The sequence below is a fragment of the Theobroma cacao genome, chromosome 8 (genome assembly GCF_053813885.1).
Source record: "Theobroma cacao isolate CCN51 chromosome 8, ASM5381388v1, whole genome shotgun sequence".
Lineage (NCBI taxonomy): Eukaryota > Viridiplantae > Streptophyta > Magnoliopsida > Malvales > Malvaceae > Theobroma > Theobroma cacao.
The window spans coordinates 57469-81593 of NC_142646.1; the positions used below are offsets into that span (position 1 = coordinate 57469).

General features: G+C 36.9%; 4 protein-coding genes across 5 annotated transcripts; 1 reads left to right on the forward strand and 3 right to left on the reverse strand.

Annotated features, from left to right (window-relative positions):
- Positions 1–704: 704 nt before the first annotated feature.
- Positions 705–2722, reverse strand: LOC18591134 (cyclin-D3-3-like). 2 transcript variants are annotated; one of them, XM_018125972.2, is made up of 4 exons: positions 1937–2722; positions 1644–1845; positions 1351–1481; positions 705–1243 (listed from the first exon to the last, which is right to left on the reverse strand). In XM_018125972.2, the coding sequence occupies exons 1-4, from the start codon at positions 2420–2422 to the stop codon at positions 965–967; spliced, it is 1098 nt and encodes a 365-aa protein (XP_017981461.1). In that variant the 5' UTR covers positions 2423–2722; the 3' UTR covers positions 705–964. The 2 variants fall into 2 exon arrangements, with proteins under 2 accessions (XP_017981461.1, XP_017981462.1); XM_018125973.2 differs by having other exon boundaries at positions 705–1240; positions 1937–2707.
- A 5060-nt stretch (positions 2723–7782) lies between these two features.
- LOC18591136 (DCL-like protein) lies at positions 7783–13303 on the reverse strand. The gene is made up of 3 exons (XM_007017082.3): positions 12937–13303; positions 11586–11700; positions 7783–8118 (listed from the first exon to the last, which is right to left on the reverse strand). Exons 1-3 carry the CDS (start codon positions 13242–13244, stop codon positions 7948–7950), a joined length of 594 nt encoding a protein of 197 aa, XP_007017144.2. The 5' UTR covers positions 13245–13303; the 3' UTR covers positions 7783–7947.
- A 2096-nt stretch (positions 13304–15399) lies between these two features.
- LOC18591137 (F-box protein At1g47056-like) lies at positions 15400–17325 on the forward strand. The gene has a single exon (XM_007017083.3). The coding sequence runs from the start codon at positions 15540–15542 to the stop codon at positions 17139–17141; it is 1602 nt and encodes a 533-aa protein (XP_007017145.2). The 5' UTR covers positions 15400–15539; the 3' UTR covers positions 17142–17325.
- A 2837-nt stretch (positions 17326–20162) lies between these two features.
- On the reverse strand, positions 20163–24003 carry LOC18591138 (Mannose-P-dolichol utilization defect 1 protein). Its single transcript, XM_007017084.3, has 8 exons — positions 23715–24003; positions 23224–23377; positions 22408–22480; positions 22213–22279; positions 21937–21996; positions 21073–21133; positions 20916–20957; positions 20163–20485 (listed from the first exon to the last, which is right to left on the reverse strand). Exons 1-8 carry the CDS (start codon positions 23859–23861, stop codon positions 20382–20384), a joined length of 708 nt encoding a protein of 235 aa, XP_007017146.2. The 5' UTR covers positions 23862–24003; the 3' UTR covers positions 20163–20381.
- Positions 24004–24125: the final 122 nt, after the last annotated feature.

The window sequence follows — 24125 nt, forward strand, 5'->3', positions numbered from 1 at the left end:
CTTACGCTTTAGGTGAGGTCGCAAAGTTCCTCTTACCATCTCCATTTGCTGACCAAATTGATGCTGGATGGAACAGAATCACTTTTATGCAAGCCCTTCAAACTTTCTACTCCACTGGCAAACAAGGAGCAGCTTATTTTTGCTCCTTTTTCAATGCAAAAGAAAATTAACAACCATGGTTTAGGGTATTACTATTTACTATTTTACAGAATATCAGAATGGACAGTGTTACAGCTGTTGGCTCTCCAGCCCTACTCAGGTGGTCACCAGGGCTAAATTTCAAAACAAAATGAGCTCTTCCAACGAGGTCAAACCCCAAAATTATTTAGTCACAAAATTTACCCTCACAAACTGCCAGTGGCCGACAGCATGTTCCTCCCTTCACATGTACAAACAAAAACTCTTCCCATGTACTTTCAATCCTCCCGCTCTTTGTTTCAGCCCTCCACTCAACCATTTTGATTTCCCCAGCGTATTTAAATCCAAAGATATACCTACACATGTAGTAGTATGTATGCGCATGAATAAGCAGCTCCGTATGTATTTCAATCATGTGTAAGAAATAAGACCAATGAGGGCATAGTTTATTAGAAATGTGACATTTTATGTTTTGATTTATTTTGAACTAGTGAAATTAACATTATGTTCATAAAACAAAAAGGCCTAACATTATAATGCAAGGACTCTGCATTGCTATGTTCATATTTGTTTTTTTTTTTTTTCTACTTTCACCCTGATAAAATGCAAACCATCTCTGCTTCCAAATCTCCGCACCAATCACCCTAAAGAGACGACCAAGAATCAGAAACTGAAGATCTGACTCAATTGGGGGTTTCTGAATTGGAAAATGCAGAGATGGTAAGCAATTTAACTTGCATCATAAAAAAGAACAGCAATATTATTACATAAGACTATTTATAGTCCAGGAGAGGTAAAAAAAGAAGCGAGGACTTGAAGAGGGAAATTAGCGAGGAATGCTGAGAAAGTCTGAAGGATCATGGCTTAGCCTTCGCAAAAGCTGCTCTTGTTGAGATCTGCTCTTCTTGGACACAGGCTCAGGTGAGGAAGACACAGATGATGCCGCTGCCCAGGAGTCGTTTGAGCTATCAGAACTAAACGACAAATCCATTACGCCATTTGGGCTTCCTGGAATGGAGCTAAACCTGCGCTTGTTTGATTGGTTGCCTTGGACTCTTGTTGCCAATTCTATTATCAACTTACAGCATTTATCTACCTTCTCCTGCTAGAAAGATAAATCAAGATTAAGAACCAGGATGAAATTTTGCACATTCAACATTGAAATTAGATAGATTGACAAACTTATTAAAAGCATTTAAAGGTAATCAATACCTTATCGATTCCCAGGATGCCTAATAGCTGGTTTTGGTATTCTACTCTAAGATTAGGTTCTACACTATCCACAACGTGCAGCATTGTAGCAGTGGCCATTACAGAAGGAAGGTAGCACATAAACCTAGAATCTGCCAATGAATTTAACAGGGATTAAGAAAAAGATGACAATTTGAAAAACAGAGAAAACAAAAGAATTGATCTTTATTTCATTTATACAGACTACAGAGTTTATCCAGTTTAAGTCCAATTGATTTGATAAACAAAGGAAAGATTTCTGTTTTGGTGCTAACCTGAAATGACAGAGAGCAGAATGCGGCCACATCTCCTAAGAAATTCCCAACAAAGATGGTCCTTTAGTCCAAGCCTCCTTGCAATGTAATCAAGAAATGAAAGTGGGGTTACAGGGTTCATCTTCCATTGAAGAGTGGACAGTACCAAAACCTCCATTCTTTGGATAGCTTTGGCTTCAAACACATACCTGTTCTCCTCCACCTGAACAGATCAACAAAAACACCACATTAATAAGCCGAATCAAATGACAAATGAATAAAACTACAACAAGCTTAGTAACAAAATAACATACTTGTAGATCCAATAGGAGAGGAACTTGGGTTTCCTCCACTTTGGCTGCAAGAGAAAGACAAGCTACAGCAGCTAGTTGACTCATCCATGGCTTCTCATTTTGGAACCGGAAGCTAAACAAGAATCTATCAAGATAGTTGACAGCAAGAACAGCAGTTAGAGCAGAGAAGGAATAGTGAGCATTGACTTTTAACATCCATTCCACAGCTTCACGGCGAGCCCCAGCTGGATTCCCATTGGTTTGAAGGCTATCGTACAGTTGATTTTGCTCTTCCTTTGAAAGTAAAGAGGAAAGTTCATCATCTTCCCAGAATAAGTCTTGTTCTAACAAGATTGGAAAAGGGTTTGATTTATTAATCCCGTTATTGTAACAACTTTCTTCCTCTACCTCTAGAAAATGGTCTTCTCCGACTTCTTCGTCCCAATTCTCTTCTGAACAATAAAGAGCATCGACAACGAATGTAGGGTTTTGATGATTCAAAGCCATTTTTCTCCACCAAAGAATAGTTTTTCAGATCTTGGTTTCATTATAGAACAGAGAAGAAGATAAAGAAAGAGAGGCCAAAAGACTCAGCTTGAGGCATCTCTCTCTCTCTCTCTGAAAGAGCAGAGGGTTGGAAGAAGCGACCAGTAGCCAAACGACGGGCCTTTGTTTTATGGGTTTGCTCTGCTGCAGCAAACAAGGGTTACGACTTAGCAGTAGTAAGTAAAATTCCTATTTTCGGCTTTGTGTTTTTTTAATTAGGGGAAGTCTCGTGTCTATCGTCCCAGACCTGAATCATGGGCCATGCAGCACAATTACTCGACACGTGACATTCGGTACCTTTCATCTATGGACCCCATCAACAAAACTGGACCCGTTTCCCCTGGATTTTCTTCTCCTCTATTTTTTTTTTCTGAATTCTGATATCACCTATACATCAGAATTCTGTATATAGGTATGAGTGGGCCACAGGGAAGATATTCTGTTCTTTATATACTAGCAAAACGAGTTTTCATTTTGAACATTTTCCCTGTTTGAGCGGAAGGATGGCAAAGTACACAGAGCCCAACACACGAGAATTACCTCTGATGCAGTGCCCCAAAGACAGAAAGCAAAAGAAGTGATGAGACGAGAGCTTTTTCCAACTCAAAAATAATTAATTGCAGCTATTGGTGTAGTAAAATTTTATTTTATGTGATGAGCTGGATTTGTTTTGTGTTTTGGGAGTCTCACTGGTTGGATCTTGATAGAAGATACATGTTAGAACATCCACACAGCATATTAGGAGTGGTAAAAGTTTTGTTTTTTCTCTGGGAAAGATAGATAGAGGAATATCATTTATGGTTGCCCTGAAAAAAGGCTGTCATCTGTAATGTGCCGCAGAAGAAAAATTCATAAAAATTGACTAGTGGGGAAACAAATTCTATCAGGAAAAACAAATACAATTCCCCTATCCGAAGGTTAAATGAGGGGCTCCAGCCCGCAGGTCCTCTCCCTCTGATAATGATTTTTACACCTTGGGGGCCGGGTACAACAAAGTATTTTAGAGTGCAAAAACGCAAAAATCATTGTTTCATCATTTACCATGCAGCCACATTGTTCTGCTTTGACATTAATTGTGGCGTCTCACCACTTACTTGGTTAAAAGATGCGCTATGATTCTAGCATCTTTAATCATCTGTTTATGCCAGATACATCTCCATAGTTGTTCCTTTAAACGCAGCCACCATATACAAACAGAAAATCGCTATACGGAGAAACAGGGCAGGAGAAGCCATAAGAATCAACTGAACCGAATCCTGATGAGGATGATGATGGATGTAACTAAGAGAAAGAAACTGAGAAAAGTTATGCTTTTTCCATTCATTCAAAAGCATATATAGGGTTTTTTTTCTTTTCTAATTTGATAGTTGGAGATAGATTTTACTTGAACTCTTGTCTTACAAGTACTAGTAATACTCCAGAATTTAGATAGGAAAAGGGAAAATGGATTTGATTGACCACTGTACTTGAAAATGAAAACTAGTAGTTGTAGTCTGGTACTGGTAGATACAAATACTTTCCACATTTCTGGTGCTGCATGTGGATGTAGTTTTGACTTGATAACATCATTTAAACCGAGAGAAGAAAATAGCCATGAAAAAACTGTCAACATTGCTCACAATGCCAAGTTTCTAATTGGGTTTAGGGTTTTCGAATGGTCGCTCTTTCATCCATTGGACTCCTTTTCCCTTGTCAGTAAAATTCTAGCGAGAGAGACAATCTTACAAAGCTTTATTATCCTGTTGCTAAAGTTGGATACAAGCCATATATAATTACTATTTCGTATGCCATACCAAATGGAAGAAAACACATGTACAAGTAAAAACCCACCCCTTTTATTGAAGGAGTAAAACGGGTGGGGTGGAGAAAAGAAACACCCAAAGGCAGAGGCCAAAGCAACAAGTGCAAAATCTAACGATTCACGAGTTGTCACCCTCGCATTTCCAAAAATTTTCAACGCACTTGATGCTACATTGTATCCCTAATCCTATCCTTTTTACAAATTGGTACCAGAGTCTCGCAGAAAAGCAACAAAAGGCATGGCATGCGCCTGGACTCTAATCTAGTACTAGTAGTTCTTTTGGAGCAGGCCAATTCAATGGCAATGTCCAAAAGCAGACGCCAAACATTAGGACGTCAATGCCATTACATTTATTCTTTTACATTTCTTTCCTTCGGGATCATTCTTAAAAGATAAAATCGCAAGGATCACATGAAAGAATTATGGAAATCCAATAACACTTCCCCATGTCAATTTACTGCCCCTGCTCCACCAGGACATCTCAATTCCTGCTTTCTTTCTTCTCCTTATTTTTTCCCCTGTACGAAAGTTGCTCTGCTCTCTGCACTACTCTTATAACGGAAGCTTGAGAGAAACCCTGTTGCGTTTGACTTCGAGTTTCTCGAAAATTCTTCCAGCCATGCAAATCCAAGGGATAAAACCACAAATGAAAATGCCTCTTCCTAATTCTTATATGCTACTGTACGTATTATGGCTTATGGAGAATTGGAAATCCAATTGCTCTACGTTGTTGTTTAACTTAGAGACGCGTGTAGGGGTTTCCACCCTGATAGGTTGCTTTCTTTCTTTGCTTTTCTTTCACTCCTACTCCTACTACTTGCTTCTTTACAGGCTCGATCCCCGAGAAATGAAGCTCTTGAGATGACTTAAAAAGAAGGGAAAAAAACAAAGGGGGTAGGGGTGGGGCTGGGGTGGGTGGGTTAGTGCCAGCAGGTAAGAGTGAGACAGAAATCAATGGAGGATTGGAAAGGAAGTGGTAGCTATGGTGGTGGTTGTGTTGGTCTCCAGCCCACCCCACAAAACTGAAACCATGAAACTGAGCGAATGGGTTATCCAATTTGCGCATTGTCATCTCCCATTCATTGCCTCTGTTTTTTTCTTTTTATTTTTTTCCTTATTTTCTCTGGGGTTCCCAAAAAACGAAAAAACAGATACGATCAATCTTCATTGTTTCATTTTCACCAGCGTGGTCAAAGTCAGAGAAAGCCCACACCAACTTCAGAATCAGAAAGTGTGGCTCGTTTTTTCCTCCATTTCGAATCATACGCAGCAGAAAAGCAAAGCCTCCTTTATTGGGACTCATGAACCCATAAGCTTGCACCCTTACACCTATGCATCACTAGACTCACCGTACTGTTAAAGGCCAGGTGCAAGGATCACAAATCTAAAGCCCTTAACAGAAAGAAAGAAAGATGTTTCAACTTTGATCATCTGCATCTTCCTCCAGTGTTCACCACCAAATTATTGTACGCCCGTCTGTACCACGAAACCACCATTACGGGGAGCATTGGGGCCCACAATGGACTTTCTTCATCCAGCTGTGTAGTGGAGGTCCACCAACCCGGGTAGCCTGAGTCTAATCATCATACTTGTCCCCGTAAGCATGATTCACGGCATAGGTTACACCAGCTTTAGATTATTGTTGAGGGTAACTCCCGAGTCCGAAGAGGTGGAAACGTTATTGGTTGCAAGAGTTGACCTCCATTGCCTCCTTTGATCATTACTTTCAATCTTTTAGTCAGCAAGTCACCACTTACAATCAAGCAAACCAACTTCTGAAAAGAATTATTCATACTAGTATTTAATTTGATCATGCTACTTGCATTTATCATTCGACATTCAGGTAACAAGCTGTAGAAGGTTTCACTTTTCTTACTGGCAATTACCTAAAACTCTCACCTCAAGTCATCGCAAACTCAATTTAGATCGATTGTGCGTTACAATTAGAGGTAGTTCAAAATCTGTGCTTCTCCCCTTCTCTTTCGATGATCAACCTCCCAACAGGTTATGGTCTTACAGTTGGCATTGCAGCATTGCCAGTCAAGAAATCCCAATATCATTTCATTTACTTAGTCTCAAGGGCTTTGAAGGTCCAAAATATGCATAGCTTGAATGGGCTAGGGGACCAATGGGAATGTACTGCCGAATTTAAGGATGGAAAATAAATAATTTTCACACCAACCTAGTTTTGCTAGGCAGAGGAAGCAAAGCAGCCAGGCCGACAACATTGACACCACACGACGTCCCCAATAATGGACTCCTTTGCCCAGCAAAGTCTAGTTTATAAGTTGATTCTAGAACCATATAACTAATATTCACTTATATAACTGATTAAGACCCAGTTGAAAGAGATGGTGGATCTCTGTTTCTTCAATCTACAAATCCATAATTAGTTAAGTATATAATCACACTGAAAAGCAGCTTGAGACTTGAGACAATTAAATAGTATTAAGATAAACTAAGCTACTTCAAAAGCTATAAACACATGCTACTTGACTTGAGGGATATCACATCTTGCTTCAACAGAGCGTGCTTTGACCATGGAACATCTACATAAAGAAACAAATGTCTATTTGTCTTCTAAAACGACCCACATTCATGCAGACAAATATTCAGAGTCCGCCAATGGTGTTATCCACCATTTTGACTAACAACAATAACAACTGGACAAAAAGCACCGGCTGAGCTTGACTGCTTTGACTGGAAAAGCCCAGTTTCAAGCCTCCAACTACTGCAAAGAATTTTTGGTGGCTGTGCCACCATCACCAGTAAGAAGATCAAACTTCTCAATTATTAATTTATAGGAACTCGAAATTGGTCCTTGGCGAAGAGGGCACTTGCACTCACTGGCCCATCACACGTTCGATCATTGATTCACACCACCAGTGAGGTGGTGCAAGGTGGTTTCAAACATTTCTTCTTTTATGCGAAATGTATTGAGCACCGAGGACCCTTTGTTACCATCTGATGTAACCCACCAGAGAAAACAGTCACTAGACATACGGTGAAAATGAAACAAATTCATCATTCTTCGACCTCCAAAGATGGAGAAGTGGATACTAGACTACTCGAGAATGTATTCTCATCGGGGATAAAAGCTTGCAGGAATACCCCCTCAATTCTCCGATAGCTATGATGAATGATGCACGTTGACTTCTATTATGGCATTTGAACTGCTACAACTGTGGCTAGAAGCGTTTAATTCTCATTGCTTGTTCACACTCCTTTTCTTCTAACATGTAACTCTAGGCGTTCAACCTTCAAAGATACCAGAAAGTTCTTCGAGAGAAATTAGACCATTCTGTTGTCTAACAAGCTCTCGAGACAAGTTCTGGACCTACAATAAAGTGCTTTGGAAATAACTTTATATATAAGCCCGGACTTAAGGCTCTCAAGAAAAGCTTGTTCCTACAACATAAACAAAGACAGACAAGGCCAGCCGAAAAGCAGATAGATGCAAGTCAACAAAGTGAGGTTCATTTCAATCATTTTCCTTGTCCTCGTTTATAAACAAACATGAAGCGCCGGTCAAGAATCACCTATTTCATTGACAATTATAGATCAAGGCTATATATAGGTCACTGACACAATTTGAGAATCTCTCTACCCAAAAAGAATATTTAAACATCTGCAGTGACACCAAAATCGTAGTTGAACACTGATATTAAAGTTAACTTTTCACATTTTAGCCACTACCACGTTTAAAATGTTTTCCAATAAATCTTTCTGCATGGGATGGGTACTTATCTCGAATGTATGCTCGGAGACACTTTTGGTATGAGAAATCTATCCATCCACCATCAGTTCTAACAACAAAGAGACACCTTGAGTGTCTAAATTGTGGATGCCGATCAACCTTCAAAGAAGGAGATAAACCACATTATTAGTTTGTTCTCAAAAGCCAATACAAATTTATGCCAAAAACATCTCAGAGAATATAGCGATCTACAAATTGAAGGCAACACTGTGCTAGCTCAGTTGCATCCAACCACAATAGCTACTGAACAATAAAACAGTATTCACTTTGATCAGTAATAGATACCAAATTAGCAGGCAGATGAAAAAAGTTGATTCCATGTCACAATAATAGAGGTAAGAATAATATCAGTCAAAAGGTTACATGTTGATCTATGTGCACAACAATTGCATACAAACACAAGGACAGACAAACATACATGCCTCTCTTGGACGACATTAACAGCACAACAAAAAAAAAAAGGAAATGAAAGAAAATTCAGATATGAGCAAATCCCAAAACTTGATATAAGGAAACAAACTAAGTAATTTAAATCATTGATAAAAATTTTAGGACAAGCACATAAGGGCAGCTGATTGAACTAAGACCAAATGGCATCCATTCAAGCTGAAAAGATTTGGGTGCTAGTCAAATTTCTAAGCATGGGAAAGTTTGAGCAACCTAATTTGTATGGTTTTAGTAAAATGTGTATTTCTTAAACATATGAGTGTGACAAGAGCAACCTAATTAGTATGTTTAGCCAAGGCCACTCAAAACTCTACATAGATAAGCTCAGCCTTATTGAGCCCCTCATAAAGGACCGTATCTGTAACTTATAATTAGAATTAGAAAGATTTCTTCCTCTATTTTGAAATTGCTTCTTTAGGCAAAATTGAGGGAGAGAGAGAGAAAGAAGCATGTAATGCAATTAACTAGCTAAAAATGGTGCATGATATAAATAGGGGCAGAGTGTTAATATGTGAAATAATTAACACCCTAAAACCAAGTGTTTGTCTCAAAAATGCTGGGAAGCTTCTTCGAAATGGAAGAACAATAAACAAAACTGTTGACTCCATATGTTTTGAATGATAACAAAGCATTCCTTATTTATTAATGTCTAACTTTATTACTTAAGTGTGAAGGATATAGTTTAATTCTCCTAACAAATCTATTAATTAAAGGCAAGTCAAAATTCTTACTAAATTTTATGAAAAGTTAATTAGTTAAAGGAAAAAAAGAAGGAAATGATTAGTGAAGACAGAACTTTAGTAACTAATTAACATATAGCCTTAATCAATTAAGGTATAACTGAGCGTTGGGTAAAAGCAAGACACAAAAGTTGTAATCAGTTAGCACCAGGCTTAATTGATTAAGAAGGTGTTGGAAGTTGAAAACAGAGACATGCTAATCGGTTAAGGAATTGGGCTAATCGGTTAAAGCACAAGACTTTAAAACCTTCAAGCACTAAAATCAAATTTGAAAGAAAGGTTGACTGTTGAAGGAAGCCCAGATGAAGAAATTCAAAAATAAAAAAATTTCTAATTGATTAAAATTGATTTTCATCGTTTAAGGTTGAAGGAAGTGAAGACTCAACCAGTTAAGGGAAGAGCTAACAAATTTAAGGAAAACTGCTGTATGGAGAAAAATGAAAACAGAAAGGTTTTAATCGATTAAAGCCTTCTCTAACTAGTTAACACAGTGTACACAGCTGCAAGACAATACAAGACAGAGAAGCTGTAATTGGTTAGAGCTTGTCTACAACCAGTTAACCAAAATCTATCTACCAATTTGAATTTAAACACTAGAGGACAAAATAACGGCTAGAATGGTATCAAAGTTGTTCCTAACAGCTAGAATCTATCTTGAACAGCAAAATCTATCTTCCCACGTATAAAAAGAAGGTCTAATGGTCAAAGAAGCAAGGGAGTGAAACACCAAAAGCCATTTTATCAAAAAGCCAAAGAACTTTCACTAAAAACACTCGTTCTTCATTTCTATTTCTGAAAAAGTATTTGACCTTGATTGTAATCTTTCTAGATCTGTGAAGGTGATCAGTTGTACTTCTTTTTCTTATTTTTCTTGAGAAATTAGAGTGTGGAAACCATTCTAAAGTATAATGTAAGTGATAAGAGCTTGGGTTAGAAGCTCACCTTGTAAAAGCTTAGTGAAAACTATCAATTCTACTGGTATAATGAAGTTGGGTTGAAAATCCTTGATTGGGAGATCAAGGTAAAGAGTATAGGTCAAGAGTACCGAACCACTATAAATACTCTTGCATTATCCACTTCTCTCTACCTTTCCTTACTTGGTGTCTTTTAATTCTAACAAATTCTAAACCTTCCTTTCTCTAATTGTACAAGCTCAAAAGTGCTAACCTTAAAATTGTTAGTGCTATTCACCCCCCCCTCTAGTACTCCAACGAGACCAACAAAAACCACCATCGCATTTGCTTCTATGTACATGTGCATACGCTTTGAAACTTTTTTTTTTTTAGTTTTAGCCTCTAAATATTTGCTAACAAGAAATATAACTTTTCCAGATATTGTCCGGTAAATGTCATTTTACTAAGCATGCAACATTGTAAAAAGAAATCCTTCTTCTGATCCTTAAGGTCTATGATCATCCAGGCATAAATGAATATTTCTACAACTATCCTTACTCTCCACAAGTTGATGCCAACTTTGTGGACAAGCAAAAGAAAAGCAAAATATATTAAACTTCTTGCTTGAGTATGAATTATGTAATTAGCAGTCCAAAGCCAAACGCCTGAAGGACACAAGTCATAATGCAAAAGTATGCGAATAATACACAATGCATCTATTCACCACTCACCAGAGCAAGAAGGCCGAAAACACATGTTTCTCAATTTTCAAAAAACTAGAGATCATATCATCAGAAGTATAAAGATAAAACATGTTAATTACTTTATTTCAGAAGTTAATGAAACTCTAAGTACTACTTTACATTTAGTGGGAATTCATGCCTCTAAAATAAGGATTACCAACCAAAAATTTCAAAACTTATTTGAGATAACCCAAGCCCAAAACATGGTAGAACTAAATGCATTGCAGTAAAGTCAAGTTCTCCACATACATCGCATAGTTTGCAAGATATCACACCAATTATAAAAGAAAAAAGATTAAGGCTCCATTTGTTTCATAACTTGTTGTTTTTATGAAAATGAAGCCAAATAAAAAATGAATAGCAAACAAAAGGCAAATAGAAAAAAGTAAAAGCATTAACCAAGTAGAGCCTAAGTAAAACAAGATCATTAATGGATCAATGAGCCACAAAGTAGAAAACCACAACTGAACTACAAGGGACAGAAAAAACTGCTTATACTTGCAATAGATTTAGTCATACAAGTAAATTCATAGCATATGGAAGTAAAGGAACTCAAAATTTTTAATCATCTTCAATATTTTAAGTTTATATTAGATATTCTCTGCATATGCAGCTTCTAAATTGGTCTACAAAGCAGACTTACCATGGAATGACTGTAAACTGCAGCCATTACACATGTTTGATTCTATAGCAACTCAACCAAAACACTTGAAAACCCCAAATGAATGCCAAAAAACACTCACCATAATAGAATCAAGTCCACATCCAATTTTATCTTCAGAATGTGGATGATGAGAAAGAAGCTTCTCTACCACAGTTTCCTCGTCTTCAACGGTTAAACGTTCCCCATCCATATACCTAATGGTAGGAAAAATAAATAGAAGGAAGAATCATAATGATAAGCTGACTATAAAGTATCTCCAAGTTATCTGTTAGCTTGATTTTCGATCAGAGGTATAAATCATAGGTTCTATGGTCTTAATTTTATTCACAATTTCAACAAATGTAGTTCGCTCACTATTTTGGAGAATATTTTTCATAAAAAAACTCAAAAGAATGTCATAAGATGTGCAAAAATATCTGCAGCTCCAGTGTAACTACTTAGGTCTTGAAAATTGATAAGACACTTCTTTTATGTTTTTCTTTCTCTCTATTACTAATTTGGGTAAATAGTGGAACTCCATGTATCATGTATTTCTATGTTTTATGTTTAATATATACATGAGCTATTAACAATTATGGACATTCATAAATACAAAATTTCCTTGATAAGAGAAGCTAATGTCGGATAATTATGGGATGTTAGTGGCAGGGTTTTGAAGGGAGATGCAAGATGATGAGGCAACATTTAAGTACACTTTGATTAACACCACTAGACTCTGCATTCCTACCAGAACAACTTCTTTTAAATAGGATTGGCAAGTATAATTCTCATTGAAGCAAGTGACGATAAAAATCATACTTTCGAATCATAAGTTACCATATTTAAACAAAATTTTAGAGCATTAGAAGATTTTATCACACAAGATTAAAAAAAAGCTCTTACAGTAATGGGAAAAAAGAAACAGCAATAGAACCATGCCAAGCTTGATCATGCAAAAGTACAAATGCAGGGCTTCATTCCCCTCATATTAGCAAAGGACTCGGAATACAAATTTCCATACTAACAGAAACCTTTCAACTTACCTTCTCTAAGACTCATATATGAGTTTATGAAGCAATCCTAACCTACAAGCCTTTGAACAATGTCAGAACTTAAATTGAAACTACTAGTCAGTAACAACGAACTAAAGCAACAATCTCTCTCATCATAAACAACATAATTGACATATTTCAGTCATTATGAAATTTGTTAGAAATTCAAGTCAACACGAACATGGATATGCGACTACTCTCCTTTACGTCTTTAGAAATGCAAGTTGCTTTTACTACTTGCTTTTTCTTTTTCTTTTTTTTTTTGGTGCTAAAATGCAACACTAATTCCAACATAATTGTTCCATCAAAAACGTATCATATTACTAGTAAATATTCAAATGTCAAAGTAACTGGACCCTGAATAAATAAAAGGAATAGGGCTAGGGCTCAGAGACTGACCTATCAGAGTGAAGAATCTCTTTAGAGAGCGAAATGATAGGCTCGATATCTCGAAGAATCTCTTCCTCTTTATCCTTCCATTTCCTGTAATCCGGATCATCCCATCTATGGTACTTGGGCGGCTCCGTCACGCTCAGCACCGTACTACTCTTCTCCGCAGAGGATACCTCCTCTTCGTGTCCAGCCGACTCTGCGGCGGCGCACCAAGGACGCCGCGGGGCCGATAGGAGTCTGGCAGCGAGCCGATTATAGTGTTGCAGCCGAAGCCGGAGCAGCGGAAAGCCTTTAAGAAGCAGAGGAGCGGCCATGAGAGAAAAAAGCGTTTCTGAGTGAAGAGTGTGGTCGAGGAACTGAGGATCACTTTAGTGGTTGCTTTTGGAAGGGATCGAGTCGAAACGGCGTGGTTTTAAATGATGTGGGCCACGTTGGGACTGGAATTTTCAGTTTTTGACGTGCCTGAAATTAATTTACCTGCGTGTGGACTTTGGAGGGTTGTTGGGTTGGGCCATATATTCGCTTTAGCTTGGTGGTGTTGGGCATGGTTCGTTCCTAATGGGGTGGAATGTAGTTTTCAAATTTTTAAATTTCAAAAAGGGTACCAATCCAATCACTCTACAATTTTTTATAGAAAATGGGAGTAGGTGCTTTTGGGTTGTTCTTGGACGAATTTAAAATACATGTTGAAGATTTGAGAAATCTTACAAAATTGTACATGAAAATAGCTTCTTTCTCTTTTATACATTTTATTTTCAAACACAATAATTTATTCATTGAATATAAATAATATAGTGAAAAATATAATACGAAAATTTGAGATTATAATGACTAATGCTCGATTGTAATACAAAAAATGGAAATAATAATATCATGTTAGTCCCCATGCCATCATTGACATTAATAATTATCCAACAATGAAATTAGTGTAGAGTTGAGAGGTAGCTCAAAATCAGGAATAAGTAATAGGATTACTCCACAAATTGTTTATTGAATCTTGTGTTGACTAAAACTATCAACTTATACGCTTGCATTTTGAATTGCAATCCATTGATTGATTAAAAATAGATGCAATGGGGTGATTGATATTTTCAATTATTCAAGGAATTCAAACAATAGCGACTTTTTAAATGTAATTAACTATCAAAGATCTAAAATAAATTTTGAATACACTACTACTATTACTAGTAGTAATACATTTTCAATCGTATTGAAAATGGCTGGCAGGTCATCTGCATCCCACTTTACATAGTTTTTTTGTCCCTCAATTTGAATTTTAAATTTTCTCGTAGATAACCCAATCATGAAAAGATATACTAACTGCTTCATTTTCTTTTTCCATCTTTTTTCATTTTTGATTTGATAATATAAAGTATTATTGAAAATTCTCTTCCAAATTTTATCATTAGCGAGATTTTACCTGTAATTATTCATTATTATTATTATTCATATGAAAACAAGAATCTCATTCGCAAATTGAACTTACGATTATTGTATATATTTTATCGAGTAACATGAAAATGTTTGGATATTCTTTGTCTTTTTGCTCTCAACTTTTGTAGTGATAGACATGCACACAGCTCTCAAAATCTTCCATACGATATTTATTTATTTATTTATTTTATTAAGGTAAGGTGCAATGGTTACGGTAACTGAGTTGGGGGCTGAGAGCATAACAGCTGGCGCTTTTAGATTGGCTAGTCAAGGGATTTGGATGGGAGTATTTAAAATTGTTTGGGATAATTTTGAATTGTTGAGCACATTTGTAACATTTCCCATTAAACTGGGGACCATTTTTGCCGATTAAATAAAAAAATTATTGTTTCTTTGATGAAATATATTTATAATTTTTATTTTTTTATGAAATTTAATCTTTAATTTATAAGTGAGTTACGTTAAATGTAATAGAAATTAATGGATCAAAAAAGTGATGAAGAAAAGTACACATACATAAATAAATGTTCGAATCTGAAGATAAACTTTGACATTACAGCAATTTATTCAATTGCAGGCCTTGATTAATATTCTCAATATAAAAGCCTTCCCTAACACCCACTCAGACGATACACGAAGATTCGTGTACAAAGCCGGAAAGAAAAACTAATTGTCTACAATCTAAGAAAAGCAAAAATTAAATATTAAAGATAATGCTCAGAAGAAGCCATCCCTTGTGCCCAACCTCACACTAATTTTGTTTATCCTTGGAATCATCTTCCGTTTGATTTTTTTTATTTTTATTTTCTTTCACTTTGACCCCATCAAGAACGAAACATCGGGGGTCGGCTCAAAAAACCTAGTATGAGGATGGGAACGGGGTATGAAAACTTACTAGTGGAGGAAGACTATTTTGTTCAGAGAAGGAAAGACGAAAGCAAACAAAGTTGAGAAAAGCCAAATGAAATCCGATTTTGAAGTCCGTCGTCTGGACATTTCCAAGAAGAACAAAACAGAAGAAGAGCCTGAAACGTGCTCCTGAGTTTACCTTTCCCTTAGTATTCCTCTACGGTCTTGCCCAGGATAATAACCCTGTGGCAGTTTCGTTTTTCGTTCTTCTTTTTATCTTTTTTTTTTTCATTTTCTTCTTCTTTGGGTTTAGCTAGTTGTCGTGGATGGGCCAATCAGCTTCGACGGCGAAACTCACGAGCCGTCGAGATTGCTACCATAGCCAACGGTCAAAGTCGAAATCAACGGCTCTGATCTGCCCGATGCAAGCTGAGGAAGCTGAAGATCTTGATCGAAGAAGCATAGATGGATTATCGGATTTCATCTCGGATCTACCCGACGAGTGCTTGGCTTGCATTTTTCAGTCTCTTAGTCCCGGTGACCGGAAACGATGCTCTCTCGTTTGCTGGAGGTGGTTAAGGATTGAAGGACAGAGCCGTCATCGGCTTTCCCTCAACGCCCAATCAGATCTGCACCCTCTGATTCCTTCCATATTCTCTCGCTTCGACGCTGTAACGAAACTGGCTTTGAAATGTGACCGGAGATCTGTTAGCATAGGCGACGACGCGCTTGTCCTAATCTCTGAGCGTTGCCGGAACTTGACTCGCCTTAAGCTCCGAACCTGCCGTAACTTGACCGATGCAGGCATGGCGGCCTTTGCTAAAAACTGCAGGGGCTTAAAGAAGCTCTCGTGTGGATCTTGCACTTTCGGAGCTAAAGGAATGAACGCCGTGCTCGACAACTGTCCAGCTCTCGAGGAACTCTCTGTGAAACGACTTCGCGGTATTGTGGAAGGAGCTGCAGCTGAGCCGATAGGGCCGGGGGTGTCGGCGGCGGCGTTGAAAACAATTTGCTTAAAAGAGCTTTATAATGGACAGTGCTTTGGTCCGCTAATTATTGGTGCAAAGAATCTGAAATCTTTAAAACTTTTTAGATGCTCTGGTGATTGGGATAAGCTTTTCCCTCTCATAGTAGATCACGTCACAGGTATGGTAGAGATCCATATGGAGCGGATCCAAGTCAGCGATGTCGGTCTCGTGGCGATATCCAACTGTTTAAACTTAGAAATTCTTCACCTTGTTAAGACCCCCGAGTGTACCAACGTTGGACTCGCAGCTGTTGCGGATAAATGTAAATTGTTAAGAAAGCTTCACATTGATGGATGCAAAGCGAATCGAATAGGCGATGAAGGATTAAACGCTGTCGCCAAATCTTGCCCTAATTTACAAGAACTAGTTCTTATTGGTGTTAATCCGACAAAGCTGAGTTTGGAAATGTTAGCTACGAATTGTCAGAATTTGGAACGGTTAGCTTTATGCGGTAGTGATACAGTTGGTGATGCGGAGATTTCGTGTATTGCTGTGAAATGTATAGCTTTAAAGAAGCTTTGTATTAAGAGTTGCCCTGTTTCGGATCATGGAATGGAAGCGCTTGCTAGTGGTTGCCCTAATTTGGTTAAAGTGAAGGTGAAGAAATGTAGAGGAGTAACTTCGGAGGGGGCAGATTGGTTAAGAGCAAATAGAGGATCGCTGGCGGTTAATTTGGATACAGGGGAACATTTAGATGCAAGTGCCAGTGATGGTGGGGCACAAGATAATGGAGTTGAGTTTCCTCCTGTGATGTCTGCTCAAATGGGAGCCCCTAGTATTGCTTCTAGCAGCACGGGTCGATCAACATCGTTCAAGTTGTTAGGACTTTTGAGTGGGAGGAGTTTAGTGGCTTGCACTTTGAGGAGGTTGGCAAGCAGTAATGGCAGTTCTCGGAGTTAATTTGGATGGAAGAGGCGAAGCGGCAATGAAAAAAGAGGAAAAAAAAAGCACTCTTGGTCTTGAACTGTTTACATTATTTTGTTGTAGTATCCGATTCTGCTGGTTGTGTATTTAATTCAATGATGTGTGCTGTTGATTGCCTTTTGAGTTGAATCTTCACCTTCAAAAGTGATAGTTTCTCTTATATCTTCCTATATTACTGTTCATTCAGTTTCAAATTCTTAGTTTCTTTATTTAGCCAACTCTCTACGGCGTTTTTTTCCTATTTTATTTGTTGCAAATATAATTATCCTAAATGGAATTTGAAAGAAAGGCATCCTGATATATATAGTTGGATCTGTGTGTTATTAGCTTCTGACTCTTTTGATGTATATTGAGTATGAGTGCATGATAGACGTATGCCCAAGTGCTACTTGTTATATTATGTAGGAGATGTATTTTTGTTGGGAACTACTTGATTGGACAATTTTCAGCATCAAATTGTTGAATATCAGGAAAATAATGATAGAAGTTTTCTGTTGTCCAGTCAATATATCGTCTGTTGCTGACCAAAGATAGAAGAGGGTTTCGAACATGACTAAAGGTAGAAGTCAGGAGTTAGAACCAAGTTGGACATTCTGATCTGCAATTTGCATTTTTATGCAAGTAAAAGCTGGGCTTCAAACATGGACGCCATTTTGATTCTTTGGAAAATGTAGTCTTCTGATGAGAAAAGGTATGATAGGTAGATTTTATGAATGCTATTGTTGTATGGCATTAGTAAATTCTCTGATGAATGTTTTTGTAATTTCTGTGTGAATGACTATTATTTATTGCTTTGTTGCTTTATGGGCCATTTTTTTATGGTTTGTGATGCTTCTGCTTGATTTTATTTTGCTATGACTTACTGATCTGCAATATTAAGTAGTTTTATTGGTTGGAAACTGCATTAGGAAATTTATTGAGGACATAATATGATACATTGTGAGAGTGAGGAAATGTGAAATGATGGCAAATGCTGTCATGTGTTATCTCTTTTTTTTTTTTTTTGAAAAGTTAGCTAGCATGTAATAAACTCTGCTCATTAACCAATACCTACTTGTGGTTAATTAATTTCATCTCACATTTAAGTATATGCACATGGAAAAAAGTAGTTAAAAGTGAGGAACTGTTACCAAATTACATTTGCATCATATACTTGCACTCTACCAAATTACATATGCATCATATAGTTGCTCTTTCTTTCTTTATCAATCCTAGCAGAGATGCTGAGAATTAATATTTTGTTTTTATTGATGGGGACACATAAACAGGTTTCTGAAATTTTTTACAATCTCTGGTTTTAGCTGTGCTTCTATAAATCTAGCCTGGAAATATTTCAATGATTATCAGCTTGTCTGGGTCATATTATATCTTGTCATCTCACATGAGGTACAGCAAGAAAACACATCATGATCAATGGAAAAATACAATTAGGCATATTATACAGATGCCATCAGCAAAGCTCCAATTTAATCAGGTGGGAGGTTTATGATTTTTGAGGCCAACTGCTTGGTTGATCGCCTCCCAACTGAGTCAGATTTCGTGAAGTCCACAACTCTTTACCGAGTGCTCCTGTAGTTTTGTTGGTGTTTGTCACAGCCTATTGTGAGGTACATTTACCCTAGTCATCCATTTGTCCTAGTTAATTTTATTATAGCTAAATTTGAGTACATAGTATGTCACCCATAACTAGATTGTGATAATCTTAAACTTATTTTAGTATTGCCAAGAAAGTCGATTTTCTCCGAGGTATAGTCTACATTACCCTTAAGGCTGCCGAAGGATAGAAGGGAACAATATAATTTATTCAGTTGGAAGCTAATTATATATCCTGATAGGTATATGAATCTCTGAGTGCATGGGTGAATACATATGTATACATTACATACATCCTTTAGTCCCTTTAAACATATAATATATTGCTTGTGAGTGTTGAAGTCTATAAATAGAGATTGGGTTGGAAATTTATGAAATGTAATTGGAGAAACTCTGATAATATTGTATGAAGATTTTCCTGGTGTGTTTCAAAGCAGACTCCCTGTTTTCTTTTGTTTTCTCTATGATAAATAGTGTGCTAACAGTATCTGATGATGACCATTTGGTTCCAGGGACAGGCATGTCCTGGTTCTAGGAAGTGGGTGTTTAAAAAGATTCAGTGCCCCACAAGTTTCAAGTTGCGTGTTTAGGGTAGGCGGGAATTTAAGTTAGGAAGAAAATTTGAAGCTAGGATTGAGTATTCAAGAAAATGTTTGTCGGGGTGGTAGAGGGGCTTTAGGTCTACAAGTCTTGGAATGAGAAGAGTTGGCATGCCCACCGCCCCGTAATTCCAAATCGTGAGTTGTTGTCATCTTTTGAATTCATATCCATCACAGAAGAAACAAAATTCCAAAACCTGGCTGTCAGGACCGGTTTGATTTGGAGCTGAAAGTCTCATCCCTCACGTTCCGGAGAGCGGAGGCTTTGCTTTTGAAAGCAACTGGAAAGGTTGACATTATGTAGTGCTTTTAATGTTTCGATTGAATGATATTGATATCTGGAATAGTGGAATTCCTAATATTTCCAAAAGCATTATTTATCTAATCACGCAGTCTAAAATTGACTTTTTATCTAACCATTTTCTTCCTGACGAAATTTGTTCTCGACTGACTGAAAAAGCATTGTTGCTTGCATGCATACCTATTATCTTAAAGATGGAGATAACACGACAAAGCCACTCTATATTGTGTAGTTGACCGCTAACTAAAACTAATGAACGCACCTACGCATAATGTGTAGAGTGTAGACCGTCACCATTCATCCAAAGATTCCCGTTCCGTTCGTCTGATGATACACAGTGAAGATCCAGATCCATAGAAATGAATGCGTACCCGATTTACAATGACATACATGATTCATACAAGCAGAATGACGCAACAAAATATAAAAAATAAAAAAGAGAAGCAAATTAAGTATTAAGATTCTCATTCAAAAATACCAAAAAACCAAAAAAAAAAAAAAAAGAGAGAGAAAAGAGTGTAAATTGATTTCACTAAAATCTCAAGTGCATCTTCAAGACTATCAAATTCATAGCGTTGGTAACATCAATTGAAACTTCAATACATCCAATGATCACAAGAAGAGGGATACTTTGCTTCCCCTTGAAACACTTTGTTTACCTACCGACCGCACCATCTCAACCTTTTACTGAACCATAGTCTTTAACTACAACATGCTATCCTTTTACTTCACTTTCTTCTCCTTCTGGACTTGTGGCTTTTGATATATAATAATTTGACTCAGGATTGTGCCATTTGTCAGGATACCAAGTACAGAGCCCAGAATAACTTCAAAGGAGTCAAGGACAGCGAAATGCACAATCATATATATGATAAATAAGCAAAAAACTAGCTCATAAAAGCTCACAAGGGAAATAGAAACGGTTCAGAGAACAGTGTGCATGCAGTTTTTCATAATATAGCATGTTTAGTTATGAGTTTATATAGTAAAAGAACTTCGCAACTGTCGAAACCTATCTTCTGTGAAAAAGGAAGAGAAAAGGCCTAGGAAAGAAACAGATTGCTTCTGAAGAGAAACAGATAAAGAAGAAATTAGAAGTGATGGTTAATAGATAAATCTAAATAACAGTTTTAGAAAGATGAAACTATCTTTTTCCTCTCTTTTTTTTTTTAAAAAAAATTATAACTTCAGTTTTAACCATACACATTGAATAGATTGGCTAAAATAATCAAAACTTAAAAAAAAAAAAAAGGATACCACTCGTTGGTGCTTTTTCCTGGATGCTGGTAAATACTCTCACTGCAAGAGAAAAACATCAATCGAACTTTCTTAGCTTCTGCCTCGCCATTGGCACAGATCAACACTACCTCTTTCAGCAGATACACCTATAGTTCTAAAAACAATATCTACTTACCAAGGGAGCCACCAGAATTCATTAAGCATGTTAAGAAGCTCAGCTCCCCAGTGCTTTTGTTCTGCTCAAAAATAATTTTCATTAACAGCATTAGAGAATTAGCTAAAAGCAAATTAGATTTGCATATAAATAAAAAAAATCACAGAAGAGGGACATGCCAATCAGACAGTAAGCAGAACAAACAGAATAACCCATTATCATCTTGTGGAAACTGACCAGACCATCGTTAAGCCATTTAAGTTCCCCCTAAGAAAATTAGTTATCTATCTAGTTAAATAAAGCACTTTACTAGATAGATTTATTCGGTTAAAGAAGTTTGCTGAATCTACGAAAGAAAGGAGCATCTTTATTTTACTTGGCATGGTAATAACTAGCTATGATCTCCTTTTATCAAAGGAAAGAAAAAAAAAAGAACCTTTTCTTTATCACTTGATGCAACTGTGCAATCAAACAGCTGAGTATTAATGGCCTCCCACCATCCTACACGGTACTTTTCTACCATAACAGCAGTAGATCAAGGCAGGCAAAATCACAGCTAGAGACAATGAGTCTGTACACATTACAATATTTACATAATTTAAGGGTTACAAAATACCATCTCCCTCCAGTGGGCACACATGCATGCACACGTACAAACAGGCAAGACAGGAATCATCTTGTTATACAGATCTAAAGGTGGTTGTAAATATAGATACGAAAAGGGTTTACAACTTCCTTCCCTTTAATTAATAACGGAATTGCTGAATCCATAGCAATTTTGAAAACCAAAATGCTGGTTACTTAATTATATGAAACTTGAATTAATAAATTTGTACAGTTTAAGAGCAGAATTGAAAATTTGTGTGGAACACGAGTTATACTTACAGAAAAGTTCTTCCATATCTGAGGGACCCTGGCAATGAAAAATATTGCATGCTGGGATGCCTGTAGCAGGTCATGTCCATGTCAAAATAGTATGTCATAAAAACTCTTATGATTGAAAAATTAAGCTTCTAAAAATTAGGTCACAGATATCTGATTGTAATACCATCTTCATAACCACATGTAGAAACCAGGAAAGAAAACATAGAAGAAAGGAAGAGAGTAGGTACGTGACAATATTTTCTAAATAAATAATGGACAGTAAAAATTGCTACTTACATATAGAGCTTCAAAAAGAATAGGATCAATTTGACCAGCTAAGACTGTTGGTGCTACAGCACAATATCTGAAATACCATCATGTTAAGGAAACATATACATATTTCTCACCTTCCTGCAGATTACAAGTTAAAATGCAAACTCCAAAAAACAAAAAGAAAAAAGGCAAACATAATAGAGAAAGCAAGCAGGATACAGTAATGCCCTGATCCACGTAAAGATACCCACAGGTTGTGAAAAGTAGTAGATTATAGCAACTAAAATTAGTGCTGTAACAGAAGAAAAGATATGTCAGAAATTTAAGGATGCAATATCAGTTTTTCAAAATATGAAACAATAATTGTATGAAAGTGAAAATGCTAAACCAACCAGAAGATGAACAGGGAACTTGGTCTGTGAAGATATGAGGTTTGCTTCACATTTCAGAACCAGGAGGATTAACCACCTCTGGAAGCTATTCTGGCTGGTTTTGATTATCACATATGCACAATATAATGTATATTAATTTCTAAATTCTGCTTCTTCTAATTTATCTTGCAAACATGCAACCATATACACACTCATGCATGCGTGCACATGCACCATATAACATAAAGCAGCAAAGGAAATGGGAAAGGTGCAAAGGCAACACGAAATTGGTTCATGATTGCAAGAGATGAATATGCATATCATACAAAACAAATCAAGTTTTCAGTGGCTTAATTTGTATAAATTGTTTTCAGTCCAAAATTCAGGTTTGGGTAAGAATGCCGGTTCATAATCCTGCTTATAGTCCAACCTAGAAATAGTTAATTCCAATGCATGCAATCCTGCATAACAAGACCGACTAAAACAATTTCCTTCAGCAAGGATCAAATGGCATATCACACCTAGCTGACAGTCAAGTAACAAACATGCACTCTCCAACATATTTTTGGAAACCTCAGCACGATTTCATGGATCCTTATACCCCACAAGAAAGAAGTTCTAGTAACATGCGAAATCACAGAAAAACAAAAATTGCTAGACTTACCTTGGATCAAAAGAAATGCCAACTCTCCAAAAGCTGAAAAGGGTAGTCCTTTATGAAGGCAATATGCCAAAGCAATGGTATAACCAACTACTTCAAGCTCAAACGCTACAACGCTAAGCCCTCTAACACTTCTATGTTTCAAAATTTTTAATATCTGCAATGGTTACAACAATAATAGCATTGTGACAAAGTTGAAAAGATCAAGTAACACATTTATAAGAAAAGAGATATATTGATCTCAGTAGAGAAATCACATGAAAGTTCATTAATTGATCTCGTATCTGCATAAAAATTCATTGCTTTACCAGGAAACTAAACGATCCGGTTAAATTTACCAATCAAAAGCTTTGGAATGTGGTATTTAATACCTGGGATCAGCGTGGAAAGATGAATTAATGATAAAAAATTTGATCTTTGAAAAGAAAAGAAAAAACCCCAAAGGCCAATTAAGTTAAATAGTGGTTTAGTAAAGAGAGAGAGAGATAGAAAACCTGAGGGAGTTTGACGGTGGTGGAAGCGGCGACGATGGCGTAGCCGAGGAGCTTGGAGATGAGAGGAAGCAAACAGTCCTTTGGAGGGAAATTGCCGTTTTTGATAGATCCAAGTGCGCACCTAAAATCGATTCCTAGGTAATCCATTTTCCTCTTGTTTGTTGTTCTGCTGTCTCTGCTCGCTGTTTCAAGCCCTTGCTTTTTAATTACGAAACAGAGCGGAGCAGGTGTGGAAACCGATGTTATTTAAGTGCTTCCCTTCATACGCTTGGGGAAAAGGAAAAAAGGCTCTATTTTTCATTTTAGGACAAGCAGGGCCCTAGGTTTCTTAGCTGCTGTTGTTATAATTATAAGTAAATTAGAGAGCTTGTTTTAATTAAACAAAAGTAGAATATTAATGCCTACGCCCTG

What these genes read in the sequence shown, in the direction of transcription:
- LOC18591137 (XM_007017083.3), top strand. Translation starts at nt 15,540, where the DNA reads ATGGGCCAATCAGCTTCGACGGCGAAACTCACGAGCCGTCGAGATTGC.
- LOC18591138 (XM_007017084.3), bottom strand. Translation starts at nt 23,861, where the DNA reads ATGGATTACCTAGGAATCGATTTTAGGTGCGCACTTGGATCTATCAAA. An exon ending in AGATATGGAAGAACTTTTCT is followed by an intron (nt 21,134 to 21,936) that starts GTAAGTATAACT and finishes ATTTTTGAGCAG; the next exon opens with AACAAAAGCACTGGGGAGCT. An exon ending in GAATTCTGGTGGCTCCCTTG is followed by an intron (nt 20,958 to 21,072) that starts GTAAGTAGATAT and finishes TTTCTCTTGCAG; the next exon opens with TGAGAGTATTTACCAGCATC.
- LOC18591136 (XM_007017082.3), bottom strand. Translation starts at nt 13,244, where the DNA reads ATGGCCGCTCCTCTGCTTCTTAAAGGCTTTCCGCTGCTCCGGCTTCGG. An exon ending in GAGATTCTTCACTCTGATAG is followed by an intron (nt 11,701 to 12,936) that starts GTCAGTCTCTGA and finishes TCCTACCATTAG; the next exon opens with GTATATGGATGGGGAACGTT. An exon ending in GTGGACTTGATTCTATTATG is followed by an intron (nt 8,119 to 11,585) that starts GTGAGTGTTTTT and finishes CCTTCTTTGAAG; the next exon opens with GTTGATCGGCATCCACAATT.
- LOC18591134 (XM_018125972.2), bottom strand. Translation starts at nt 2,422, where the DNA reads ATGGCTTTGAATCATCAAAACCCTACATTCGTTGTCGATGCTCTTTAT. An exon ending in CTCTCCTATTGGATCTACAA is followed by an intron (nt 1,846 to 1,936) that starts GTATGTTATTTT and finishes TGATCTGTTCAG; the next exon opens with GTGGAGGAGAACAGGTATGT. An exon ending in GCATCCTGGGAATCGATAAG is followed by an intron (nt 1,244 to 1,350) that starts GTATTGATTACC and finishes TTATCTTTCTAG; the next exon opens with CAGGAGAAGGTAGATAAATG.